General features: G+C 48.4%; 1 protein-coding gene across 9 annotated transcripts in view; it reads left to right on the forward strand.

Annotated features, from left to right (window-relative positions):
* RASAL2 (RAS protein activator like 2) overlaps positions 1-15,226 on the forward strand; it is a 149,978-nt gene extending 134,752 nt beyond the window's left edge. For 4 of the 9 annotated variants that reach the window (XM_042819279.1, XM_042819271.1, XM_042819278.1 and 1 more), the window contains 9 exons: positions 466-702; positions 1,382-1,583; positions 4,100-4,299; positions 4,757-5,618; positions 8,837-8,971; positions 10,047-10,249; positions 10,745-10,832; positions 12,197-12,227; positions 14,220-15,226. In XM_042819279.1, the coding sequence (XP_042675213.1) occupies positions 466-702; positions 1,382-1,583; positions 4,100-4,299; positions 4,757-5,618; positions 8,837-8,971; positions 10,047-10,249; positions 10,745-10,832; positions 12,197-12,227; positions 14,220-14,362 (2,101 nt within the window). In that variant the 3' untranslated portion in view covers positions 14,363-15,226. The remainder of the gene's footprint in view (positions 1-465; positions 703-1,381; positions 1,584-4,099; positions 4,300-4,756; positions 5,619-8,836; positions 8,972-10,046; positions 10,250-10,744; positions 10,833-12,196; positions 12,228-14,219) is intronic. The other 5 variants (XM_042819276.1, XM_042819272.1, XM_042819277.1 and 2 more) reach the window with 3 other exon arrangements.
* The last annotated feature ends 234 nt before the right edge of the window (positions 15,227-15,460 follow it).

A 15,460-nucleotide genomic window follows, 5' to 3' on the forward strand; every position in this document is an offset into this window, starting at 1 on the left:
TGCCCGAGAGCTTTCTGTTAATCTCTGTTTCTGAGTGCCATTGCAAGAAGGGCCTTTCTGCTTCAAGGGGAGCACATGTGGAGCACTGAGTGAGGTTAACAAGCCAGGTAACAGTTGTAGTCATGGAGTTCAGTTTGGTTCAGTTTGTTTTTCATATTCTAACACCGTGTTTGCTCCCAATAGCAATGGATAGGTAGTTCTTAGCTTGTAAGTCAGCATCTGAAAAGGGCTTCGTCTAATAGATATTAAAACGGATGCTTTAAAGAGTACTTAAGTATCACCAGATTAAGTGAGCATCCAAGAATAGATGCCTAATGACATTTCCTAGCCTAGGGGAGACAAGAGACAATAAATAAAGCCGATTACAATTTCTCACAGATAATTGTTTCAGGTGATTGATCATCAGCTCAATTTGCTATATCTCATTGCCCATGCAATTTTACGTCCCGGTTTATTCTTTTTCAGCGTGTTCCCTCGTGAGCTGAAGGAGGTGTTTGCATCTTGGAAGCAGCAGTGCCTGAGCAGGGGCAAGCAGGACATCAGCGAGCGGCTGATCAGTGCCTCCCTGTTCCTCCGCTTCCTGTGCCCCGCCATCATGTCCCCCAGCCTCTTCAGCCTCATGCAGGAGTATCCCGACGACCGGACATCGCGAACGCTCACACTTATTGCTAAAGTCATTCAGAATCTCGCCAATTTTGCTAAGTAGGTGGTGACAGTAAAACTGAAGTCTGTGCCCCTAGGGCTGCAAGCGACTGGGGGGTGCAGTGGAGTGAGGAGAGCAGGGCTTGGTAGTCGTGTCTGCACACAGCAGGTCGAAGTCAGCTTTAGAAATGGAAGAAAGTTCTCGCTTAGATGTGAAGCCTGTTCCCCTCGGGACACCTCTTCCCCCTCGGGACACCTCTTCACACGCAGATTTGGGCTGTGTTGAATGGTAGAGGGACACCGTATAAACCCAAGAAGAGAGTTGTGCATAAACATGTCAGTGTGTATTCTGTTTCTAAAGAAGAAAGACTGTTCCCACTGAGGAACTTGACTTTCCCCTTCTCCTCCTCCAAAATTCCCAGCTGAATGGTAACAAGGGCATGTCTCTTGCAGGGGAGGGAGTGCAGAGAAGGGGAGGAGCAAACAGATTGCTGTGGGAGGGAGAGGATGGGCTGAGCCCCTCGTTCGTATCACAACCAGTGAGTTACTGGTGTTTAAACATGACCAAAAGCAGTGGATCTCTTAAATGGTGTTCCCCACTCTTTTTTTCCTCCCAGATCCGATCTTTAGAAAGGGAGATCTAAAGTTAAGTGTGTAAATAACTGTCTGCAAGCTCTCATGTTGTATATTTTGTACAGAAGATGTTGACTGGATGTTCCCCCACTCTCCTTTCTTGCAGGTTCGGTAACAAGGAAGAGTACATGGCTTTCATGAACGACTTTCTGGAACATGAGTGGGGGGGAATGAAGCGATTTCTCCTGGAGATCTCTAATCCAGATACCATCTCAAACATGCCTGGATTTGAGGGCTATATCGACCTGGGCAGAGAGCTCTCAGTTTTGCATTCCCTCTTATGGGAGGTTGTGTCCCAACTTGATAAGGTAAAGCAGGCTGGAGGCCTGGGAGGGTGAATCCGGTGATTGTATCATAGCAACTGTAAACACTGGGAAACATCAAGGGAGCAGCTGAAGCCTGCACTGGGGATAACTTATTCAGCAGCTTCAGAGAGGAATGTGTGATAGTGGTGTTTCACAACTGTTCTTTCTCTGATTCTTCATCAGTGAAGTGGTTGGCTCCAGCAGTAGTGCAAACATTTTGCAGAGTCTGAAGTAAGGCTGGATGTTAAAAGTGGAGAAGGCAGCACTTAAAAATGGGCCTGGAATTCTCTGAGCAGCAAGGTTCCTTATAAGTGATCTGGGAAAAAGGGAGGGAGGAGGGTGTTCTGGGCAGAGAGTGAAAATCTTGTAGCCCTTGTCGATGCTCCTCTGGTGCAGGAATGTGCTGGCCAGGCAGAACACATTCGTGTTCAACTCCTGATCCAAAGCCAGCTGAGATGGTCTCATTTCTGCAGTCTTCAGATTAGGTTTTAGTGGATAAGAGGGTGCCATGTAAAGAGCTGGTTCGACTCTCAGCTTTATCCTGTAACAAAGGCAGGGTGCTTTCTGCCTCTGCATCACGCTGGGATCAGATGCCTTTTCCAGACTCTGTTCTGCTGATCACAATAGATGTTCATTGCCAGCAGGAAGCATCGTTTCCATTTAGCTATAGAGAGAGAAGAGGCGTTTGTTTGCTGCGTGGCTTTCCATGATCCCAAATCATTAAAACCTTGATAACAAAGGTAATTGATAAGGATCAAAAAAGCCAAGCTGTCCTTCATTTTCTTTTTTTTTCCCATGGAACTGTTCCATATTTTAACTTCAGAGCTGCATTATTTTGTCCGTATTCCACTTATATCATCTGTTTCTTTTGAAACTGGAGAGGTGAGGTGAGGCAGTGCACTCTTCCTGTTTTATTACTCTCAGGCTTGCCAAAACAGTGATTTGTTGGGTATCTCTTTCTTCACAGTACATTCTTTAAAAGAAAAGTGAAAAAATCTGAGCTTGTTGCATCAGAGTGAACAGAAATGTCCTTGTCTTGAAAAGACAATACGTATTAATTGTCATTGGCTCACAATTTATGGCCTTGTTTGCCCCTTTAGTTCACACATAGGCACAGCGTACGTTCAGAATGTCACAGGCGGTAAGGTCTGCTCTAAAGGCAGCTCAGCAGCCTTAGGAAAACAAGCAAAGGGAGCACTCAAAAGACCATTTCCTCCATTTCTCTAGGCTGTGCTGAACTTATGAGCACGAGTCAGGTGTCAGGTCGAGAGAAACCCAGCTGCAGTCTTTAGAACTGCAAATGGATCCTTGCATTCAGTTCCTGTGAGCTGCTCTTGCAATGCAGAGAAGAGGGAGGAGCCACACCTGGCTGGGCCGTCAAAGCAGATCTACTTTGCCCTTTCTGTGGGTTAGATGCACAGGTCTGTCCTAACAGTGGTTTGCTAAAAGAAGAATTAAGGGGTGAAGTTATGTTGCAGTGCTGCTTTACTGCAGGTAATGACTGGGAAATGATGAGAGGTCAGCTCTGAGATTTTAATAGACACAGAAGTAGTGCTGGCTGTTAGTGTCTGTAAAGATACCTCTCCTTGGAGTCAAGCTGACTGAATATCTGCCTGCAGGAGAAATATGGATGTCTTTGAAGGGAGCTGTTCTTGTGGCAGGGCTTTACCTAATGATAAACCTCCAGCATTTCCCCTTCTTCCTTCAGAGCCACGAGCCTGAAGATGCCCTGCAGGTGGTATAGCCAGTGACCCAAAGGGAAAGAGAGGCAGCCTGAATGAGCAGCCTTCCAGGGTCGGCTGCCCTCCCCTAAGCCCAGCCAGCACTGAGCAAAGGGTGTGTACACCTTTAATCCCAGGCTGACGTGATAACGTGAGGATGAGGATCGCTGATGCTTTCATGGAGTTACTCTTAAGTAGGGAAGAACGCCTTAGTTTTTGATAACAAGTTGCTACGGAAGTTGGCATCGGTGCAGGATGCCAAAAGGCAAATGAAAACTTTCCCTTTTCCCATCTCCCCCAACCCTTGAAGCCCTGCCATGATCCCCGTGAATGCCGCACACCCCTTTGTCTGTTGGCATGCATTTCCTTCACCACATGACACCTTTTGCCTGGAAAGTTCCCCCACCAGCTGAATCTGTAGTCTGCGAATGCCCTTTAATGAATAGATACCATAGTTTTCACTTTGACCTCACCCAGCCTGAACATAGTTCGCTTTGCATGAGAGTTTTGCGTTGGAATGGCCATAGTTTTGTTTTGTTGAGCATGATTTTTTTTAATTTTTGGAGGTCAATCCTAATTTCTTTTCTATTTCCTTTTCTTTCCTCAATGTCTGCTGCACCCCGTTTCGTCTCCTCCATCCATCTCGTCGCCGTGGTCACCCTGCTCCGTAACACTGCCTTACGGTCCTGGCACACCCACACACAACCACCCACCTTCCTTCCTTCCACCTCCACCCCTCCGCCTCTGTGCATCGTTATCAAAAACTGGCGGATGTCGCGGTGCTTGTTGTCCAATTAGGGTGAAAATTCCTTCCTACAGGCGACCGTGGCAAAACTGGGACCTCTTCCTCGTATTCTTGCTGACATCACCAAATCAATGACCAACCCTACGCCAATACAGCAGCAGCTGAGGCGTTTCACTGAGCACAGCTCTAGTCCAAACGTCAGTGGCAGTCTCTCCTCAGGGCTTCAGAAGATATTCGAGGACCCCACTGATGGGTAGGTAACAGCCCGAGGCTGAGGGGAGACTGGGGGCACGGGGGAGCTGATAGGGACCGGCTCACAGCTACGTCTATGGGAGCTTCACACAGCTCCTGTTGAGTTCTAAGATGTGCAAAGCTTTTGTGCAGGGTTAAAGGGCAACAGGAACCTCTCTGAAGTCTTGCTGGAAAGGGAGGGGTGTAAGGGGGGGATTTGGTGGGAATAGTTTGTGTTCCACCTGTGAAAAATGAAGATTGAAGCGCTCTTGAATCGAGCTTAATTTTCAAAGATGCAAGCGGTAATTAAGGAAGGCTGTGTTCTGACTTGAACGCAGAGAGCTCATAAAAGGAAATCCAGTTCCTTGAAGCTTTTGGAGTAGAGGGGAGGTTTGATTGAGGTAAAGAGGTTTCTCTGGGACAGATCTGTGAGGGTCTTGGCTGCTTAAAAATTAACCAAACTCCTTTCCGCTCCACAGTGACTTACATAAACTGAAGTCTCCAACCCAGGAAAACATAGATGGATATTTCAGGGGCAAGACCTTGCTGTTGGTTCAGCAGGCGTCCACCCAGAGCATGACTTACTCGGATAAGGATGAAAGAGAGAGCATCTTGCCCAACGGACGTAGCATCTCCCTCATGGACCTGCAGGATCCCCACACCGCTCACAGCGACCACGCTTCCATGATGCACGACGTGCCTTTGCGCTTGGCAGGCAGCCAGCTCTCCATCACCCAAGTGGCAAACATCAAGCAGCTGTGGGAGACTCAGAGCACGCCCCAAAGCGCTCCCCAGGTGAGGAGGCCGCTGCACCCAGCTTTGAACCAGCAGGGCAGCCTCCAGCCTCTGTCATTCCAGAACCCGGTGTACCACCTCAACAACCCACCCGCGCCCATGCCCAAGGCCTCCGTGGACTCCAGCTTGGAGAACCTGAGCACCGCCAGCTCCCGGAGCCGAAGCAACAGTGAAGACTTCAAGCTCAGCGGGCCCAGCAACAGCAGCATGGAGGACTTCACCAAGCGCAGCACGCAGAGCGAGGACTTCTCTAGGCGGCACACGGTCCCAGATAAGCACGTCCCCATCGCCTTGCCCCGCCAGAACAGCAGCAGCCAGGCGCAGATCCGCAAAATGGACCAGGCTGGCTTAGGGGCCAGGGCCAAAGCGCCGCAGTCGCTGCCGCACAGCGCGTCCCTGCGCAGCACGGGCAGCATGTCGGCCGTGTCGGGGGCTGTGGTGACTGAGCCCGTCCAGAACGGCAGCCGCTCCCGGCAGCAGTCCTCATCCTCTAGGGAGAGCCCTGTCCCGAAGGTGAGGGCCATTCAGAGGCAGCAAACACAGCAGGTAAGGAAAGTCTCTGCCCAGGCGTTTCGTGCTCTGGTATTCAACTGATCGCTGTGTTGAACGTCAAAGCTTTTTGGTGCGGCGCTGCTGCCCAGAGCCATGGGTGCCCCGTCCCTGGAGGTGCCCCAGGCTGTGGATGGGCCCTGGGCAGCCTGAACTGGGGAGCAGCCAGCCCACAGGGTGATCTTTGAGATCCCTTCCAACCTAAGCTATTCTGTGATCTAAATTACCTGAGTCGTACTGGCTGACGGTGGCACTTAGCCTTGCTACTGGCCACAAATTGCCAACTTGTTACCATTACAAACCCAGCAGACCTAGTTTACCTATTATTTTGGATGCTTTTGTACAGAAGCTTAACAAAAATGTTTTTCATTTACTAAGGTAGCAGCACGCCTGCTGAAAGAAACAGAACTTGAACAGTTTCCTAAATAACAAAGTAGCAGAAGTTTTGTTCTAAGTCATAGTTAAGGTTGCCGGGAGTGAATGCATTTGCCCTGTGGTGCTAACTTAAAAGCAAAGCTACCTAAAAACAGAGGAATAAACAAAGACTGAATATCCTGGAATAAAGTGCTGCCAAAATAATAAATAATTAGAGGTGTCTTAAGTGTGGAGAGACCTGCATTTCGCCATGATCCACCCACCTACCACCGGCCCCAAATAAGTACTGCTTTTTCATTAATCATCCCAAACTGTGAGTAATGCAAACACTTTTTGGAAAGGAGTGTTTACATGTACCAATTCCTAATGCGTTTTATCAGTTGCTGGTAGGCAGCTGTAAATCACGATTTTCCTGTCAGAAAGCCAGCATTCCCTTAACCTTAAAAAAAAAATATCCTGTTTTGATTTGCTGTGAATGAAAAGCATTTGCCAAATCAGTGCAATATTAAAGAGAAAAAGAAGTATCTAAATGCTTGACGCTACAGAGAGTGTAGGAAGTGTCTTGACTGTGGGTCAGAGGGAAGGTGGTTGGTGTTAGTAATGTCCTATAGCCTATGGCTAGGCAGGGAGAGGCTCTCCAAGGCAACACCTGTGCAGTTCCTTGGGTTGAGTATATTCTTCTGTGGTCACTGCAGGAGTAAACATGTGGGGCTTTGATTTACCTGACCTGCTTTTGAAGACCTTCTATGAAGGATGCTGCTCTGCACACAGGCATGAGGGAGGAGTTCAGCTCCAGAAAGTCACAGTCACTGAGGCTGCACTGTGCTGCCCATGCAGCTACATCCCTGCTGGAGCAGAAGCACTGCTGCAGGCATGGTTGTGCAGGGGAAGCTTTGGGCTTGTAAGGCAAAGCTGGCAGAGGAATTCTTTTGCCAGTACAAGCTCCTGGAGGCTTTGCTGCTGTCCCTGCTGGCATAGCTGTCTTGGCAAACTCCCCTGAATGGTGCAGTTTAAAGGAAGACAGTCTAACTGGTGCCTGGGAACCAAGAGCAACCAGGGCTCCAGAACTGGGGTACGAGATCAGAAGCACTGAATCACAAAGCAAAGGCTGCTATGCCAAGTTGCTCATACCAGAAACGTAATTACTCACTGTTTGAAGTGCTTGCATTTGCGTCCTCCTTTTGAGTGTGTATTTCACATTCAGGCATGGATGGGGTGACAGGTTAAGTACATTGAGTACAACTGAGCCTAGTGCAGAGATGGTAGGAAATGTGCAGGCCAGGAATGACTTCCCTCTGTCCTAAATAAATCCATTACCTGTCCTTGTTTAGCATCAAAGCGGTGTGTCTGCAGGTATCTGTGTGCTCCGTAGCTGCATCGATACCTGCAGCCATGCCTGCCTTTGGGGCAGGCTCCTCCCCATCCCTTGTAGCAACATGCATCTGCTTATTCTCCCACTCTCCTTCCCGTGCTAATTGTTGGCACTGGGTGCACAGGAGTACTTGCTCCTACTTCAGAGAAATCAATTTGTTCTTTCCTTCCCCACACCCCTGCGAAGTGCCTTGAAGTGTGCCAAAATGAGAGGCCAACATTTATTTTTTTTTTAAATGCAAATTCCACTGCATTCTTTTAATTGCAAATCGTGTTGTGGAATTCTGTTCTTGTTTAATAAAAGAAAGAGCAAAAAGAGACGTTGGGCATGTTCTTTCCAGGCATAGCTTTGTGGGCGTTATAATTATTGGACTCTGTTCTCCACAAGTCCCATTTGTTTCTGAATGCAGAGCGAGGCCCTTTGTTTGCTGGGAGAGGTCAGCTTTTGCCTTCCATTTCCATTTAGTAGGTAGGTGGGAACAGAAATGTCAGCGTGTTCCTCTGGGAGGGAGCAAGGAGGGGAATTGGTTCCTAGCAGGCATTTCTTTTTTTCTCCTGTAAATCATAAACCTTTAGCATCTCAAGTGCTCGCCAACCTCCTGCCCTTCATAAGGTCTCTGAATGTGGCTGCTGGAAGCGCACAGCTTCTCACTGAGACACTGACCTCCAAATGGCCACGCCACGGAGCAGCCCTCACTTTGTGCAACTGGAGGCGGCCTGCTTGGGCACAGAGTGAAGCCACGGATGGGCAAAAACTTGGTCTACCGCGTTTCTCAAAACCCAGAGACAGCGTTGCTCTTTCAGGGGTAGTTATGCTAATTTCTGGGCTTATGAACTTGTCTTTGTCTGCGAGAACTGCATGGAATTTTGACCAAGCTTCCCCCAGCCGGATGGAGTTTGGGGTTTCTTTTTGCAGCTTCCTTTCCAGACTCTTTTAGACAGCCGTCCTGGTAAGCACTGCTGGCCCGGGGTCCCTTTCATGGCTGTGGCTGGGTGCGATGTTGCAATAACCCTTAGAAATCTGATAGGCATCCCCATGTTAATGGCACACCTCTTGGCACTTCTGAGTACCACCACGCTGTCTCCCACCCAGATCTGCAGCCCTTTGCCAGCCCCTGCCTGTCTGATCTGAGCCAGCCGCACATGGGGTTCATTGCTCCATTTTCTGCAAGAGGGAAACCTCACATTGAGAAGATCCTGTTGAAAGTCTAGCAAAGGGAAGAAACGGATGTGAATGGGATCTGGAAATGAGATTTTTTCCAGAGAAGCTCACCTAGACAAAGAATATGTTTTCTCAAGTGTGCTGCTTTTAGAGAGATTTCAGGGAGGATGAAGTATCTTTGCAAGAGGGGTTTTGGGGCTGTGGAGGCTGACAGATCCATGGGCGTTTTTCTCCTCCAAATAAACTGTGTTAGAGCTGATTTGGGTGTGGTTTCTTTGAAAAATGCTTACAGGTGTCTCTGCTGCAGGTCCAGTCGCCTGTGGACTCGGCCACAATGTCACCAGTGGAAAGGACAGCAGCGTGGGTCCTCAATAACGGGCAGTACGAGGAAGTGGAGGAAGACACGGAGCAGAACCCAGATGAAGCCAAGCATGCCGAGAAGGTACCTTTCATTCTGTGTGGGAAGATGCAAGGGCTGCCAGCAGGTCCTGCCCATCCCACAGCTGGGTGCAGAGCAGCTGGCAGGTGCAGCCATGCCAGTCATACCTTCAGAACCAACCAGGCTGTGTGGGCATGGCTTTGTGCTGCACATGCTGTCACACTGAGGCACAGTGCCGTGCTGTGGATGAGCACACCTCCAGGCTGCAGCATATCAGGTGGCTGCACGTGGACGTAGCTCAGGGCTCATAGATGACAGGCTCGTATTCAACGTTTGCTTGCATCATGAGTCACGCTGTGTAAGTGCATTTTAGATCCTGCTGAAGTTATTATTTTGATGACAACATCGTAGCTGCATTATTCTGTTGCTTTTTTGTGCTTGCGAAGTCTTTTAGTCATCGTGACATTCCATTTGAAAAAGAAACAACAACATGATTGTTAATTCTAACTGAGTATAGTTCAGGATTTGCAAAGTGATTGTGCAAGTCTCAGTTAAGTGCAGTTCTCCAGTAGGTTCAGGTTCACCAGCACTCACATTTTGTCCTGGGCTCCTCCTGAGGTGGACACCTGTCGTTGACATGGCACAGTATTTCTGTACTAATGCAGAAATGGTTATCCAGTATTAAGTAGAAGGACAAAACTTCAGCCTTGTGAGCAATATGAGCTGCCTTCAGCCTGGAACAAGTGGTTTCATGCCTTGGTCCTGAGGAATGCACTGTTGGGGTGCTGCAGTAGCCCAGTGTTTGATATTTCTGCTGTTAGCAGCATCTGTCTGGGAACTCCTTGGGTCTGGAGTGACTGGGGATGTTACCAGCCCGGACTGAGGAGCCATGTCAGAGCCATCTGATGCTTAGTTTGTGCACGAAATCCTGCAGAGTGGCAATAGCATCATGCTGAATGGGAGCTTCCACGCTCCTTTGTCAGCGGTTGGCCACAGCTGTACACTTGTCATTTACTTCCATGGCTGTGTTCTTAATGAAAAAAGCGTCGGCCCTAAACAGCAGCAGAAAAGTATAACAATCCGATCTCTTCGTTTCCCCTTTTTTGCTGATTCTTCCCTTCTTTCTGCCTGCCTGCAGTATGAACAAGAGATAGCAAAGCTGAAGGAACGCTTGAAAGTGTCGAGCCGCCGGCTGGAGGAGTACGAGCGGCGGCTCCTGGTGCAGGAGCAGCAAATGCAGAAGCTGCTGATGGAGTACAAGTCCAGGCTGGAGGACAGCGAGGAGAGACTGCGCAGGCAACAGGAGGAGAAGGACAGCCAGATGAAAAGCATTATCAGCAGGTGAGGCTTGGGAGAGTTTGGAACTGTGTAGGGCAAGCAGCTGCCCTGCGCCTTATGCTCTCTTTGGCACTAAGGAAGGTAGAGCTGCATGGGTGGTTTGACATCTCTGCAGTGGTGCTGCCCTGCCTTGGAAGTGAAAAAACTGAGATATGGATATGGAAACTCGCCTCAGGTTGCCAAGAGAGTGGAGGAATAGGTGCAAGGAATTTGTAAGGCTAGTCTCTGCTGTACTTAGAACTGGTCTCTTTGCTTTGTTTGGAATCAATACTGAGGCTACATTCTCCAGAACAGCAGTGTGTTTGGCTGTGTCCATTTTGCAAGTACCGGGGTTAGCCAGTTGGGAGCATGAGATGGATAAGTATCCTTCCTGGAGTGCAGCAGAATTCTGTTCCTGCAGACCAGGACAATCAGAAGTCAAACCAAGAGGCCAGAGTACCTCAAACACTCTGGAATAATGCTGAACTGTCCTAATTTATAATTCTTTTTGTGCATCAGGCTCATGGCAGTTGAAGAGGAACTGAAGAAAGATCATGCAGAGATGCAAGCTGTCATCGATGCAAAGCAGAAAATTATTGATGCACAGGTAAGGAGCTCAGAATCCCCAAGAACTAAGTGTTCTGTGCATAGAACCCATTATTTTCTCCTATCGTCTTGCCCCGACATTGCTATCTAGCTCCCAAGCCAGTATTGGCTCATGGTGTTGCACATGTGACCTAATGCCTTCTAGGAGAGTTGTGTTTTTTAATTAATGCAGACTGCACTGTCTGAATCTGGCTTTTGAGAAAGCCTGGCAACAAATCACAGGACTGACTGCTTCTCCAAAATCTTTTCTGTTTTTATGAGATCCCAGGGGGGCAAAGGAATAGTGGTGCATTGTGTAGACATCATTCCAAGTGTGGGCCTGGGAACTCTGGAGAAGCTGTGCTTCATACCAGCATAGTTGGACTGCCACGTGCATGCATCTCAGCTATGCGAGCTAAAAGCACGGCTTTGAATGTTCCTGTGAAGACAAGAGAATGCTTGCCATGGAGCGTTGCCCAACGTAACCCCATATGTGGCATTTCACCCCATCCGACTGTCTGCGTCAGTCTTGGAGAAATGCCCCCTCTGCCACAAACTGCAGTGCTTGTCTCAGTTGACACGAGGTAGCTTTGGGACCTCGTGGGCAATGCATGTGGGTGTATCGTGTGGGATCATGTCAGCTTTTCTTCTGTGTCTGTGCTGATCCCAGAGAGCAAAGCTTGTCCAATGGAACCCGAGACTGGTTTGGTATCTGCCTGCCACCCTGTGTTTGGAGGATGTCTTTCCTGCTCCTGGGTTTTTCAGTAATTTCAACTATAAACTTGGTGAATAGATAATCTCTCAAAATTGCCTTATTTCGGGAATAACCCCAATTGTTCCAGGAAGTTGTTTCCCTCGGTTGAACGCTGTTAAAGCTAGATTCAGAACAGGTCCACCAGAGGAGCCCACGTGTTTGCTGAGTAGCATAGCAATCCATCTAAGTCACATCTGGAAGATTTTTTCATAGCCTGTGATTCCCTTGGTACGGGGATCTAGCAGGGATTAGACAAGAAGAGTTCTTTATCATGTGCAGTTTGTGGAATGGAGTTGGAACCTGGCTTATCACATCTGTTTGAAGAGAGGTTGCTGCAAGGAAACCTGGGTTTTTCATGCTTAATGACATGACCACAAGATGCCTTTCAGGATTTAGCTCTTTAGTGTTCAGGTGCAGCACCCAACACAACCCAGAGCACAAGCGCAGCCCTGTCCTCAGCACTGTTCACACCAGCTCTGGGCAGTGCCTGCTGTGCACAGCAGTGCCAGAGGCCCTCCAGGCTGACTGAGAGCCCCCACTGAGCAGAGGTCTGGCAGCACTCTCCTTGGAGCTGCAAAGGGTACTAGCCCAGTTGCTATTGCAAGTGACATCTTCGCTGTGTTGAATTACAGGTCATTAATGGGAATGAGATAATTCAAACAGGCAAGTAAACCCAATCAGTTCTCTAGCTGAGCAGCACCCAGTCCTGGCCCAGTGCACTGACCTCCTACCCATTCCAGCTCCTCCCACTCCCTGTGCCCAATTCCTGCGGGTTAGATGTGTCGGATAGGTTGTGTTTTCCCTCGAGTGAGAAGATGCCTTTTCTCGCTGAGCTCATTTTCCAAACGTAGGTTGCCTGCAGGCTGGTACAGAGCACTCACCGGTGCCAGAAAATCACCAGCCTTTTACTTTTAACAATGTGTAAAGACACTCCTGAGGAAGAAATTTTAATTTTGAAGTACGTATTCCAAGTGCTTACTGGAATAATGTACATATTGGAAATTTAGTCCAAGGAGGAGGAGTTTTAACTTGCTGAAGAGCACATTTCTGCAAAGGCAGTTGTTTTTTTAACTGGATTTATTTTGGCACCGGGGAAAGGTTAAGGCCCTCATCTCCTCCATGGCCAGCTCTCACAGCTTAGGGGAAGCAGCAGGGTGCTGGGGTGGGCTGCAGCCTGCCTTCCTGTTTATTGACTTCTGCCTTCTCCTCCATTTGCTCTGCAGTACAGAGATCGGTCTCTCCAGGGCTGCAGTGTAAGCAGTAGTTACATTCTGCTTTGTTTTTGCACCCAACCATTTACCCCTGTGGGGAGGCCCCTTGAGGAAAGCAGGCACGATTACAGCAGTACCACGCAGCCACTGTGCCAGGATGACAATCTCAAGGGGCTGTTTGTAGACCTGCATCTCCTCAGCAGTTTGCCTGAACTGTCCCTTAATGTTTGTGCCTCCTATACATCATTTTCCTTCCATTTTGTTTCTTAAATGGGCTGGATGGAGAAGAGTTCCTACATACTACTTTTTTCATTCAAGTAAGTTAGTCATTTCTCCTTCTCAGAGTGAAAAACACAGTTGGCTGGTAGCATGGACAGCGTGTGCGCCTGCTGCCATTTCTGCTGTTGCTCTATGTGGCTGCATTTTTTAATTTATTTTTTAGAGAAGATGAAAACTGCCGTTTCTAATTGCACCAGCAGCTCTTTAGCTTGACCCTTCAGTGCTGTGTCTCACTGCATCTAATCTAGTTGTTATGAGGCTGGGTTTTGCTGATGGGTTTTTAGGGTTTCTTATGATAAATTCAGTATATATCCGTTAGCTCTGTGACTCCTCTTGCTAAAAGCAGAGGCTGGAAGAACCAAAACTGGGATGTGGGAACCCAGGATTGAGTAGAGCCCGGGAGCCGCTCCGAGCTGGAATGGGTCTAGGAGCAGTGTGTGTTCAGTGTTTGTTCTTTGTGTTCTGTCCATGGCATCTCCCCCTCCACCCACATCGCCCTCTTTCTCCTTCACCTCGAGTAACCCCTTAGTTGTAGCTTTTGGCTGCTTCTCTGTGTTGCTATTGCACCCTCACTCCTGCTGGTGACTGCAGGCTGCCATCATTTGCTTTTTTTTTTTTTTTTTTCCATTTAATTTCAAACATACCATCGGTTTATTCTGAGCACACTCCATCCCAACTGCAGAGACGATGGCCATTAGATACCACCTGCACTTTTCTCTGCCAGATGAAACCGCCACTTTTATTTTCTGCTGCCTGTTTCTGTTTTTTCTAACGCATTAAAAGGAAATATTGGCTATTGTTATTAACGCCAGCACCCGTGCCCCCCTTCTCCCCCTTCCATGGCAAAACGCTGCATTTCCATCTGCCTCGGCTGGAGGCTGTCTGGAGAGAGCTCACCACGTAACTGCAACTCACCATCACTTCCATCATGCCTAAGGCCAGGAGGGGCCGACGGGCACAGCCCACGAGGCCACGCCAGCCCAAGAAAACAGAAAGAGGCAGACATCCCATCATACCACAGAATGTTAGCTGAGCTGCCTCGGCCTGGAAATCATCCGGAGACGCTGTCTCGGCCCCAGGTCCTGGAAAGGCCCGTAAGGCAGGTTGTGGGGCAAAGGCTGTTTGTTCGTGAAGGAGCGCTGACGCTGTGGGCTGTTTGTTGCAGGAGAAGCGGATCGTGTCCCTGGACTCTGCCAACACGCGGCTGATGAGTGCCCTGACGCAGGTGAAGGAGCGCTACAGCATGCAAGTCCGCAATGGCATCTCCCCCACCAACCCCACCAAGCTTTCCATCACGGAGAATGGTGAATTCAAAAACAGCAGCTGCTAACTGGGCACACGCTGCCGGCCATCTTCCCAGGAGAAGGGCACGAGGGAGCGGACTCGAGAAACTCCACCGACGGCCCCTCTTCCCCGCCAGGTTTACATGTTGCTGCTAATAAAAAGAAAATAAGAACGAACTCTGAACGGTGGGCTTTAATTCCCCACTCGAGGCCAGGAGAATCAGGCTCCCGAGAACAAGTCCTTCCATATCACTGTGTAAATAGGGGGAGCTCTGGGTCATGTACAGAAAACGCCAATGTAAAATACCAAAAGGAAGTGAATACTGTAGATTTTTTTTAATTATTGCTATTTTTATTATTTTTTTTTTCCCTCTTGTTGAAAGCACTGCAGTCCTTGGAGAAGGAAGAGGGGAGTGTGAGTGCATGTGTGTTGTGGGTGAGAGAGCTGAGCTGTGGGTTACATTAGATAGCAGCTGTATATATCAGGCTGACTGATGCAAGTGCATGAATGGAGTGAAATAGCAGTGAAATGAATTCTGTAACAAAACTCATCCTCTGATTTTATCCCTCTCTTCTCTAGTTGTCCTTCATCCGAATGCCAACTCAATAGCAAATGTTTTAGCAAGAAAATTGGCTCTTGCTGGCTACTGTACCTGCTTTTGGTGGGGTTCCAGCAAAAACCAAAATTCTGAACAAGGTAAAATCTAGGGGCAGTGATGTTGTCTCCTTGCATTTGTACAGTCAAGCTTCCCAGCAAACAGACAGAGGGAATCTGCAGTTTTCAAGGTAGGATTCTTTTTACCCTCGTTGTAATGCAATTTGTATTTTCTGTTTTGGGAATTCACAGACCTGTAAATACTTTTTTTTTTTTTTTTTTTTTTTTTAATTTCAATCCAGTCTTTACTTTGTGCACCATGCAGCGACACCCTGAGTTATTCCCTGCACTCCATCAGGAGCAATCAGGTCAATGTTCTGAGGAAAGGGCTAACCAAAGGGCGCCCGTGCCCAGCCAGTAGAGTTCTGTCTGCAAAACTTCAGTTTTCCTGGCAGATCTCTTCAACTCTGTCCTGTTCACTTTCACTGTTTCAGCCACCAGCTTAGTCAGTTTAGTTCCAGTTAAAGG

This window comes from Centrocercus urophasianus, unplaced genomic scaffold, assembly GCF_019232065.1.
Source record: "Centrocercus urophasianus isolate 14NV4802_14NV808 unplaced genomic scaffold, USGS_Curo_1.0 seq_18, whole genome shotgun sequence".
NCBI lineage: Eukaryota > Metazoa > Chordata > Aves > Galliformes > Phasianidae > Centrocercus > Centrocercus urophasianus.